Below are 12409 nucleotides of genomic sequence, written 5' to 3'. Positions count from 1 at the left end.
TCAAAATTCTAGCGTTCTAGTCCTAAAAAATAAAACAAGGATAACAGCTAAGCTAGTAATTTTCCAGGCTATTCCTCCAACAAACTAAACTAAACTAAACTAAAACTAATCAGCCAGTTACCTCCATCATCGTTTAGGCTTAAGTATGAACTTTTCATTGTGTTTATTTTCCTAGCAATTTCATTTTTGTCTACCAACATAAGAAATACAGGAAGAAAGTTCTGGAGAGTGGCTAACAGAGCTGGGAAGAAAATCCAATACCTAGAGTCACAGCTTCCAGCCCCAGCCTCTTCCCAGAGACATTCTAGTCTGTGCTACTCCAGGCTGGTCTGTTGGCCACTTCATCCCTTTTTCTTCAATTTGATTCTCTTTCTTACCTAGTATGACTGTCCTGTACAAACATGCAGTTATCCAAAGAGATCATTATTTGGATTAAGCTTAATTATATTCTGTGCCAAAACCATTAAAAAATGCCTGTAATCATTTTCTGTATATAGTGAGGACATTCAGGTATGCAGTTAGTGTTTCCATGGGTTTTTACAGTCAAAGAACGAATAAAATGATTCATGATTTCACAATTTTCAAACTAAAAGAGAATTTAAATTAAGCAGACTCTAAGACTATGTATTAATACAGGGAGAGAGAGCTACCAATTATAATGTAATGATTAATAGGAGTTTAACAACAAATCTCAAGTACCTCTTGAATTGAGTTTTTGTATGCATGACATCAAAACTAAACATTATCCATCCTTCCTCTGCACCCTACCCCAACTCTTTACGAATGAAAGGATACTCTGACTTGTGAAACGGCCTTAAAAGAATAAAAGAGTAACAGAAAAATAGATCTTATATAATAGAACAGTTACATTGTGTCTCTACTCACCAATATGTCTTTTCTTATTAGAGGATAAAAATGTTTATCTTCAATTACTTTGGGAGCGTATTTACTGACAAGGTAAACAGGTTATGTTATTTTAAATTTAATAAACAAAATCAGCTTTAATTCACTAGGATTTTTTTTCCATTCTTAGTGTTACAGAAGCACACATACCTTCTGGTGGTTCGTCACTAAGGTATGATGGGATTTCTTGTTGATTTTTATCTGCTTGATTCATGATCTCCTAAAAAACACACACACATTTCATTTTAACTTCAACTTATCACGTGTTCAATTAAGACAATCAGCTTTATTCAGATAAACAACATTTTACAACACCCATCACAAGACATCCTACTTTGTGGTGTTTAAGAAATATTTTTGTTATTTTTATTATTTACTAGTGGACAATAAAAATCTTATCTCAAACACCAACCAGGGGCCAGCCTGGGGGCATAGTGGCTGAGTTCATGCACTCCGCTTCAGCGGCATGGGGTTCGCCGGATCAGACCCTGGGCACAGACCTACGCACCACTTGGCAAGCCATGCTGTGGCAGGTGTCCCACACATAAAGTAGAGGAAGATGGGCACAGATGTTAGCTCAGGGCCAACCTTCCTCAGCAAAAAGAAGATTGGCAGCAGATGTTAGCTCAGGGCTAATCTTCCTCAAAACAACGACAACAAAGAAAAACATCAACCAAAGAGTGGTAGGCACAGTACTGTAAAGCTGTCCTATGTTGGTACTGCTGCTTCAACTTAAACTGAAAATTACCAATTGAAAGAGAGTTGGAAGGTGAAGGTTAACAGACAGAAACATTAGGTGCTTCCTCCTACAAAATATTGGTTAACAATAATTTATTTCATAACAGCCTTAAAGAAAAAACCATATTATGACTAAAAAAAAGTTCTATCTAAAAAATTTCTAAAAAGCATGACAACCTTCTCTTCTAAAGATAACACCACCAATCTGAGTCACTAAGAGATGGATCTTGATTACTTTTTTATTGCTGTTTTTAGAGCTCTTATAAACAGAATTCAAAATGTACTACAAAAACATATATATATACTGTAATTACCTCTAAGTACAAGTAGTAAGGAACATAAAAAATAAAATAAGCTGTGCTGGGATAAAGAAAACACAGTTGAACTTTCTTTTCCCAATTTCCTTTACTATCTTAAAATGCTTTCATATTCACTTGACTAAGTAAAGATTAAACCAAGTCAAGACTGGTCTAAAAGATTTCTTACTTGGCCAGAAAACAAGGGCTGTCATCCTAGCAGTCAACTAAGTATTTCCTAGTCATAAAACCAGGGAGCCTAAATTATTTTATCTGTACATATACAATACAGATTTAAAAGGGTATTATGAAATCATGCCATTTGTGACAATATGGATGAACTCTGAGGGCATTATGCTAAGTGAAATAAGTCAGAGAAAGGAAAAGTATGATCTCACTTACATGTAGACTCTAAAAAAGCTGAACTCAGAGAAACAGTAGATTGGTGGTGGCTGGGGGCTGGGAGAAATGAGGAGATGTTGGTCAAAGAGTACAAACTTCCAGTTATCAGGGTTCTGGAATCTAATGTATAGCATGGTGACTATAGTTAACACTGTATTGTATACTTGAGAGTTGCTGAAACAATGGGTCTTAAAATGTTCTCACCATAACAACAACAACAGTAATTATGTGAGGTGAGGATATATAACCTTATTGCGGTAAACATTTCACAATATATATGTGTATCAAATCATCACAATGTACACCTTAAACTTACACAATGCTAAATGTCAATTATATCTTAATAAAGCTGGGGGGAAAAGGATATTGTGAAAACTAACAATGTACTTCAATACACTGATTAACAAATATTGACTGATTGATTAACAAATATTGGCACCTCCTATGGGCGAGGCAATATTTTACGTGCACAGGATATAGCAGTGATCAACAGACCAAAAAATCTCTGCCACCATGAAATGGACACTCTAGTGGGGGAAGACAATAAATAAGTATATGAAGAATACACTGTATGTCAGATGGTATTAAATGCTATAGAGAAAAAGGGATGGAGGGGGAGAGAATGTGATATTTCAAATAGGACAGTCTGTAAAGGCCTTGTTGTGGTGACATCCCAAAGGAAGTAAGGATACAAGATATTTGGGTGAAGAGTCCTCAATGCAGAAAAAACAGCAAGAGCAAAGGTCCTGAGATGGGAGTTTACCAGGAGCAGCAAGAAGAAACAGCCAGAAAAGTGTGGCATGGGCAGCATGAAAAGGCAGCAGGAGAGGAAGTCAAAGAGTGAGGCATGGATGGCATAGGCCCTTAGAGGCCATGGTAGTGTTTAGCTTTTAACTCTGAATAAGATGGGGAGCAGTGAAAGGCATTGAACAGACTAGTGACATGTTCTGATTTATACTTTCAAAAGATCATTCTGGCTGTCATGGGGAGAAGCAGCAAGACGAAAGCAAGAATAAAGGCAGAAGGGGGCTGGCCCCGTGGCCGAGTGGTTAAGTTTGCGCGCTCCGCTGCAGGCGGCCCAGTGTTTCGTTAGTTCGAATCCTGGGCGCCGACATGGCACTGCTCATCAGACCACGCTGAGGCAGCGTCCCACATGCCACAACTAGAAGAACCCACAACGAAGAATACACAACTATGTACCGGGGGGCTTTGGGGATAAAAAGGAAAAAATAAAATCTTTAAAAAAAAAAAAAAAAAAAAAAAAAAAAAAGAATAAAGGCAGAAGACCTGTTAGGAGACTTTGCAGTACATTCTCAAGGTTCATACATAGCGTAGCAGGTCTCAGAACAAACTGGTTAATTTTAAGTAGTCAAAGGAATGTCAGGAAAGCTTTCCTTTCCTTTATGATTCTCACTGCTTTTAAGCACCAAGTGATCAGATAAAACTTCATCCATATTTCCTTCTGTATTTCAATAATCCAAGCAAAAAATGTTGATGGCTAGAATGAGGGTGGTAGAGCTAGTGGTGATGAGAAGTAGGATTTTTCAAAGGTGATTCTAATTTCATGCAATTCATCCTGCAGTACCTTTAAAACCTATACCCTGCATAAGATGGGGCTTCACCCCAGAGTCCAGCAGCACACATCATGTGCTTAATTAAGTATCTTTTAGTTGCTCCAGTGAAAACCCCGATTTAGGCCACTTATCAAGAGCACCTAATCTTATGCTAGTCTAGTTTGTGAATTAAGCAAATCATCCCACACACACTTAGAATTTAAAAAGGAATAGTAAAGACACATAATCTGACAAAAAAAATAAATGAAAAGAATATCAGCTGATGCATTACTGGGAGGAGTTCTTGGCTGATTTGCCTTAATTTTAAAACTCCCTTAAACTAGAAAGTTAAATTTATTTCCACTCATATTTATAGTTCTTTAATTTATTATGGTAGCTTTGAGATCAGAGAGCCTGAGTTTGAGTCCCAACTGCGCCATAAACTGTGTGGCTGAGGACAAATAACTTCATCAGATCCTTGCTGTTCAGGAGAGATAAAGTAGAAATTAAAGATATTCTAGCCCTAACTCTAAGATGAGAATACTATTAACAAATTCAAACAAAACATGCAGAAATTCCTGGCAGAATACGTGTCTTCCTTCCTGAAGAATATAATTGTTTTGGAGCCACTTTCTTCCCCACTGGCCTGCTAAGTCCAAGAGGAGAGACACTTGGTCTAGCTTATTCATCACTGCGATCCCAGGATCTGTATACCATACACATATAAACCCGGCGGATCACCAGGCTGACCAACTAATCAATAGATGCCACCACACCCTTACAGAATTATGGGGAAATTATGTATACATATACATCTTACATATTTTAGCTGGAGTTTAAAAACAGGTATGATAGATGGCAACTAGACTTTTGGTGGTGAACACGATGCAGTCTACACAGAAACTGAAATACAATGATGTACTCCTGAAATTTATATAATGTTATAAACCAATGTGACCTCAAAAAAAAAAAAAAGAAAAAACAAACAGGTATGATAGTAACTGTTATGTATTTCAAAACTGCCCTTCTGTATATATCCCACAAATTCCTACTGAAAGTTTTAACTTTTCCTTCTAATATGGAATCCCTTAACAAAATTCTTAATTTTTCCACATATATCTATCTTGTAATTTAAAAAAGAAAAAGACCACCATTTAAAAATACTGGAGCTGCTTTATACTATGACAGCATAAAAGACATATGCAAATTCATGTAAATAATATGAACTGACTTTATCCTCCTCTGGATAGGCAATGAGGAGCCATGAGCAGAGTAACATTGTCAGATCTGTGCTTTAAGAAGCTAAATGAAGCAAGAACAGATAGGACAGAGATATTAAATACAGTAGGTGGCTACTTTAATAGTCCAGGAAGATGGACTAACAATCTGAACTCTGCCAGTTTTTCCCTGTCTAAACAAACGTTTGGGCCAAAAACCTAAGTCACCCTTGATTTCCTTTTTTTTTACATTCTCATCTAATCAGTAAATTCTGTTGCCTAAATAAATCCAGAATACGGTCATTTCTCATCACCTCTACTGCTACCACTTTTGACTAAGCCCCTGTAATTTCTTACTTGTACTACTACAGATCTCTTCCTTGGTCTCTGAGCTTCCACTTTGCTCCTCCTTCAGTCTAGCCATGCCATACTTTGCTTAAAACCCTCCAACTGCTTCCTATTTTGCTCAGGATAAAATCCAGAGTCCTTCCCTTTGCCTTTGAGGCCCCACATCTAACACTGTGACATCATCTCCTACCATTCATTCTGCCTCTTGCTCATTCCAGTCTAGCAACTCAGGCTTCCTTGCTCATCCTCTCCTGAAAGGCTCTTCCCCAAGACATGTACTTGGCTTTCTTCCTTACTTCCTTCAGGTCTTTGTGCAAATATTCCCTTATCAGAGGTCTTCTCTGACCACCTGTAATAGATTAGCACCCTCCTACTCCTCTCCCCATCATTTTCACCTAACCCTGCTCTATTTTCTTCATTGCTCTTATTGCCACTTGATGTATATATCTGTTTACTTTGTGTCTCTCTCAATTAGAATGTAAGCTCCCTGAGAACAAGGCTTGGTTTTGTTCACTGCTCCATCCTCACAGCCTTAATCAATGCCTGATGTATGGTGGGCACTCAAATTCTTGAATTTTTTATATGAAGTAGAACATAACTTGGGTATTAATGTGAGATAAAAGGAGAATACAGGATGTAAAATTTCTAGTGTGAGCAACTAAGTAGACAGAGATGATGATGAAAACAGGGGCAAGAGAGGAGAAACCACTTCTGAGAGAAGATAAAGGACTTCTTGTTTATGTGTGGTAAAAACGCATGAGATCTACCCTCTAACATGTAACTGTACAATACATTATTGCTGACTGCAGGTACCCTGAAAGGACCTGTCTTTGAACAGCTGTATTTGAGATAGCTTCAGGGCATCTACAGGAGATGTTTAGCGGGCTTGGGATTTAAAAGGGGCCTGAAACTCAGCATTAAGTCTGAGTTAGAGTTGAGGTCCTGAAAGTGGTTTCAAGCGAGGGCTGCAGCTGTAGGGGGTAATATGATCAAGGAAAAGAGTGCTGAGAGAAGGAGACTGATAACCTTAATTAGGACTGCTCATCTTTAAGAGGTGAGTGAAAGAGAACCCAGCAAAAACAAACAAAATACACCTGAAAATGAACAGTCAAATGAGTATAGCCTCATGGAAGGCAAGAGATGAATCTGTAAGCTTCCTAAAGACACACAATGCAGACATTAAAATAATTTATGAAGATCAGATACTATGGGGAAATGCTAATGTTATGTTTAGAGAATACAAAAGGCATGTATCATATGATCCAATTTTTTTTAATGTGTATAAAAGGACCACAAGGAACTATATCAAAGTGTTGACAAGGACTGCCACCAGGGAGTAAATACAGAGAGAGAGAGGGAGAGAGAAATATATATATTTTCTACCATAAGTATGTATCGCTTTTGTAGTTAAAGAAAAAAGTATTCTTAACTCTTGTAAATCAGTGACACTCATAAAAGATATTTTTAAAGATTATGCAGTTTATCTACCTAGTTATTCTAGGTTTTTACCCTCAAATGAAGTTGAACCTCTAAAAAACAAAGTAACTGAATCACAAAATGCTGACTTGAAGAAAATGACATCATAGTTTCATTCGGCGTTATGTTCTTGGTAAAGAAACCCTGACAGAGAGCCTTATACAGGCTATTACTACACTGACTGTACCACACTGTTAAGGAATTACCCACTGTATCACTCAATAGCTTTGATATAGAGCTCCACATAAGAAATTTCTTTAGAGGTATTCAGAAAACCTTTTGTAATTCCCCAAATATTTGCTTCCCTTTGAGATCTATCTACCTTCCTATTTAAAAGATACAAAGATATGATGTCTCCTTTTTCCCTTTAGCTTCCAAGAAGCTTACAGCTAAAATCCCAGCTCAACTAGGTAGATTCCTGTGTCCTATTTCCCCATACACACACACACTCCACACTCCCTAAGACCTCCACTCTCATTGCTATTTTCCCTGATTTGCAATTTGAATATCTCATTTGTATTCTCACCATTTTATTACTACATGTTTTTTGTTTTAGTTTCTTTTTGGTGAGGAAGATTCGCCCTGAGCTAACATCCATTGCCAATCCTCCTCTTTTTTTTCTCTCTCTTTTGTTTGAGGAAGATGAGCCCTGAGCCTAACATCTGTGCCAATCTTCCCCCACTTTGTATGTGGGATGCCTCCACAGCAGGGCTGATGGGTGGAGTAGGTCCGTCCAGGATCCAAATCTGCAAACCTGGGGTGCCCAAGCACAGCACACAGAACTCCAACCACTGGGCCATGGGGCCGGCCCCATGGTAGTACATGTTTTTGTTGTAAGCTGACAAATAGTATTTGTAATAAGTGAGATAAAAATATTATTTGTATCCACATTAAGTTTAAGCATCACAAGAAATGATGCATACCAATATATGGTCCAAAGCTTTGTTTAAGAAAAAAAGAAAACTTTAAACTAGAATCATGCTTTTCAAAGGTACTTCAAGCATAGGCAGTGGTGTGCCAGGGGCTTCAATAACCAAAAGAGAGACGTGATGCACACATTTTACTACACAGTAGTTTAAAATACTGTTTTGCTTTTAAATATACACCAATTAAAAGTTAAATGAAAACTGCTTGGGACTTTTTTAAGACAACTAGACTTTCAAGAAATTTCATTCTTGCCTGGAGCTGCTTCAGAATATACTCTCAGATTTACCAGCTCTCTTCCCAGCCCTACCACACTCCCAGCTCCCCCAGGAGTTTACACTGCTCTTAAGTTAGGGGTGTTTTTGGTAGAAGAGTTTGAAATGTAGGAATCTAGATAGTACTATATAGAAACATTCGCAGTTACATTTAATATCGTTAGCAATAGTTACCAACAGGATTATCAATAAACAATAAAATAGAAAATCTGGAATCCTGCCAGACCAGGAGCCTGGCTACCTAGACTCTCTAGTCTACTAGAAAGCTCTAAGAGGCCACAGAGATTGATTTTTGTTTTGTATATATTTTTTTTGCTTTTTCTCCCCAAATCCCCCCCAGTAGATAGTTGTATACTTTTAGTTGTGGGTTCTTCTACTTGTGGCATGTGGGATGTCGCCTCAATATGGCCTGATGAGCGGTGCCATGTCCGCGCCCAGGATCCGAACAGGCAAAACCCTGGGCCGCCGAAGCGGAGCACCCATACTTAACCACTCGGCCACGGGGCCGGCCCCTGTATATTTTTTTTAATGTTTGAGTTTCTTGTACATTACTAGTATTAACAGGAAGTATGTAGTACTAAAATTCCTCTCAAATTCTTAAGAGTAATAAAAATTGTGTAAAAGCCGCAAGCATTTGGAATATATATATTTTTTCTGAATTCCTAATTTGATTATAAAATACCAAGTTACCTTATAAAGGTATTTTTTGCTAAAATCTTTAACTATCTGTAATGCCATCTGTACTTTTTACTCACATAAACCATTCCCAATCTCTACACACATATATGTGCCAAACTTTTAGTGATATTAGCTCCTTATGGATATCATCACTTTATCACTAAGGAGAAATACTTTTTATATTACCATCCCTGTTCATTATCATCATCACAGGGACCTGTTTCTTTTAAATTGGAAATTGTGAAGAGAAACACACCCCTAATCTCCTGAAACTGGGAAAGGTAAAGAATCTGCCTGTAAAATTTAAAAGTATGCACATGGAGACAGGTAACAATGGACGGTAAAGTATCAAAATGATCACTTTTAAATGTCACCATTAAACAAATTAAATTCTATGCAAACCATCTGCCCTAAACTCACCGAGTCGTCAGTTCAACATATCCTTAGGTTCCTACTGTGTGCCAGGCACCCTGTTAGGCACTGAAGATTTCAGTATGATTAAGCCAGACTTTAAAGGACTACTCTAAGCCAGAGTTTAAAATCCAGTGGGGATACACTTCCCTAGCACTTATCCATTTAGTTTCATTCAAAAACAAAAAAATATCTGCTCTCTAGGAACTCATAACGCACACACATTTCTATTAAAAACTGTACTTTCCTAATGGGGGCAATAAAAACAGAAAACAGGCTTTAGATCAGGACAAATAATTTAACTTATTCTGTGGACATAAATCAGTTTTACCATTTGGTCCTGACATGTGAACAGACCATTACAGTACCAAATAAAACTGGTTACAAGTGTGTTATCTTAAGGAATTCTGAAATGTGAAAAAGTCTTTGCTATAGACTGCAACTCATCAGCAGTTACTTTTAAGCATTTTAGGCCAAGGAGAACTAATTCCTGTCCAGAACAATAATATCATAGATATAGCAGCTGGCAAATACATTGAGCAAGGATTAGTAACAACATCATTCCCTAGAGGGTAATTTCTTCCAATAATAGAAATAAGTAAACAAATGCCTCTTAGGAACATTTTTTTTAAAAAAAAAGAAAACAGATGAATCAAGGCTGTTTGTGGATATTTGTAACATTTTATAAATAAAGATTTCATTAATAATGAAAAAAAGTCTGAAAACAGCATAAAAATTTGCCTATGGCTAAACACCCCTCTGTGTACCAAAGGAAGTTAAAAGCACTAACACACTGCATAAAGCCTAGCTTCAAAATGCTGTGCACAACAATCGACCTTCAAAGCCACTTCAGAAACCTGTTATTAAACAGTAAGTGCCAATTTCCCTATAAGGAAAAGACTATAAATGAATTACCTAAGTTTTTCTATATATTCTATATATAGGAACTTTGCCACATCCTCAACTCCAATGTTTTACAATCTTTGCAAAAACTACAAGGAGTTTCAAAAATACATTTATGCACAGCTTTAACACACATACGCCAACAAGCAGTGTATACAAAAACACCAGCTTACTGTTTTTAGTAAGCTTCTCTAGTTAACCAACTATCCTGAACAGGCTGCTTTTAAAAATGGCCCCTGCCCATTAAATCAACAGCAAACAGACTACAAGAAATGCACTGAACCTGACAGGGAAGAAAAAGTAATCTGCCAGTGACCACCTAGTGACAAGTAACAACCAACAGTATCAAAATGGCAATTTTTAAATGTTGTCCTTAAACAAAACATTAAGAAGAATTACAGTAAGCTATCAAACCAGATAACCAGTACACGAGTCCTCTTCGCTAAATTACACCTCATTAGTTCAACAGATATTTGTGTTCCTACTATAAGTCAGACACTGTTAGGCGCTGAGGTTTCAGCCTGAACAAGCATGTAAATGCCCTACTCTGAAGGTGTTTATATAAAATCCAGCGAGATAGCTTCAGGAAGTGGCCAAACAGCAAATGCACAACGACTGAAACAAAGAAAGGTAAAGGTTCTCCTGGAGTTAAAAAAAAAAAATCAAACATACACAAGAACCACTTAAACCTCGCTAACGATGTTCTCTACGTTTTTAGTGAACTTGGTTTCTGGTACATCTATTATAACAAAGACTAAAGAAATGAAAAGGGGAAAAAAATCAAAACAGGATGTATATGGGCTTATTAACTGTTACTTTCCTTTCTTTAAAAAAGCAGGCGTGAACACACACACGCACACATATACCTGTTGACGTAAAATCAGTCTTCCTAGGGAGCCCTTGAGAGCATCCACACCAGAGGAAGTTTTAAAGGTTAAACAATAGTATATAGCAAACAATTATAGATAGTAAAGTACTGTCATTTGGAATTAGCACAAGTGTTATAATAATAAGGACATAAGAAATACGAACTCTCCCTTTTCCCTAGGTGTTTCTAAACCTTTCCCGGCCACCTCTTCTCCCCCCACTGATCGCTTTAGGCACTAGCAAGTCTCTTTTTTTTTTCTTTCTTTAGCAGAGGGAGTGACGTGGCAGGAGAGGCAGAAAATGACCCCGGAGGAGCCGTGGCTAGGGCTGAGCGAGCACCTCCTCCCTCCGCTCCACGTTGTACACCAGCACACCCCCATTCCCATAGGGTTCCAGAATTTCTATGTCTTCTTACACAGAAGAGGCGATGCGTCTTCAGGAGAGGGGATCTGACGGCAAGTGGGAGCTGGGGGACCAGTCTTGAAGCTGCGTGTGCAGAGCAGGCACGGTGTTTATCTAGACTCGGGAGGCAGTGATGGCCCTGATGGGTGCTCCAGCGGTCGCCAGTCACCCCCTGGCGCCGCCAGCGCCTCTCTCCATTCCCACACTTTCAGCTTTAGGTTAGGCGTGGGGGTAGAGCTTTCCTACCTGGGAAGAGCACTGGGAATGCCCACTGGGGACCAAGGCTTGTGTGCCTGAACCCAAGAGAGTGGCCTGTCAACAGGTCAGGAGTTAGGGGGGCGAAGCAGCCCAGCACAGAGCCTCTCTGCCGCATCCCTCTCCCCTCCCAGGCTGCTGACGCCCTCCCACCCACATCCCCCAGCGTGACCCCCGAGGAGCTCAGAAATCAGGCGGAGGCTTCGAAGGAGAGCCCCCAATCTCAAACCACGGCGAGGGAGTCAGGGCCACGTAGAGAGGAGAAACCCCGCTAGCGAACCCCCACCCGCCCCCAACATCTTCCCGCCCCTCCCCCTTTCCCACTCAGTTCCCCCCAGAAGAGCCGCTCGGGGCAGCCAGGCCCGGGGAGGGGGGCGGCGAGGTGCAGGAGAGCCAACGGAAGAAGGCGACAGAGCGGAGGGCAGGAAGCCGGGACGGCGCCCCCCACCCTCGCAGCCCGACTCACTCACTGCCGGGGTCGCGGGCCGGCGCCCGAGGCCGGGGCCGGGGCCGGGGCCTGGCGGAGGGAGCGCACAGCACGGAGGAGGGCCGAGGCGGCCTGCGCAGCTGACACGGCCGCGGGCGGTTGCGGGCTCCGAAAGCGGCCCCCTCAAGCTGTGGAGCCAGAAGACTCAGTCGGCTGCGGCCTCTGGCTGCGGACGTGGCGCCCGACGCGACCCGCCCCCTCCGCCGCCTCCTCGGCTCCCGCCTCCTCCCGCAGCTCCGGCTCAGACGCGCACGCGCACCCGGGCCCCTCCCGC

The 12409-nt window shown here is 40.1% G+C and overlaps 1 protein-coding gene across 8 annotated transcripts in view; it reads right to left on the bottom strand.

Moving 5' to 3' along the window:
- TMEM263 (transmembrane protein 263) overlaps positions 1–12409 on the bottom strand; it is an 18063-nt gene extending 5654 nt beyond the window's left edge. The window contains exons 1-4 of one of the 8 annotated variants that reach the window (XM_070254079.1): positions 12115–12387; positions 11640–11686; positions 11407–11507; positions 1054–1123 (exon numbers count right to left, since the gene is read on the bottom strand). In XM_070254079.1, coding sequence (XP_070110180.1) covers positions 1054–1117 — 64 coding nt within the window. In that variant the 5' untranslated portion in view covers positions 1118–1123; positions 11407–11507; positions 11640–11686; positions 12115–12387. Of the gene's footprint in view, positions 1–885; positions 950–1053; positions 1124–11406; positions 11508–11639; positions 11706–12114 lie in introns of those variants that run through there. The other 7 variants (XM_023631300.2, XM_023631292.2, XM_023631302.2 and 4 more) reach the window with 7 other exon arrangements.

The sequence above is a fragment of the Equus caballus genome, chromosome 28, assembly GCF_041296265.1.
Source record: "Equus caballus isolate H_3958 breed thoroughbred chromosome 28, TB-T2T, whole genome shotgun sequence".
Classification (NCBI taxonomy): domain Eukaryota; kingdom Metazoa; phylum Chordata; class Mammalia; order Perissodactyla; family Equidae; genus Equus; species Equus caballus.
This window is presented reverse-complemented; position numbering and strand designations above follow the sequence as displayed.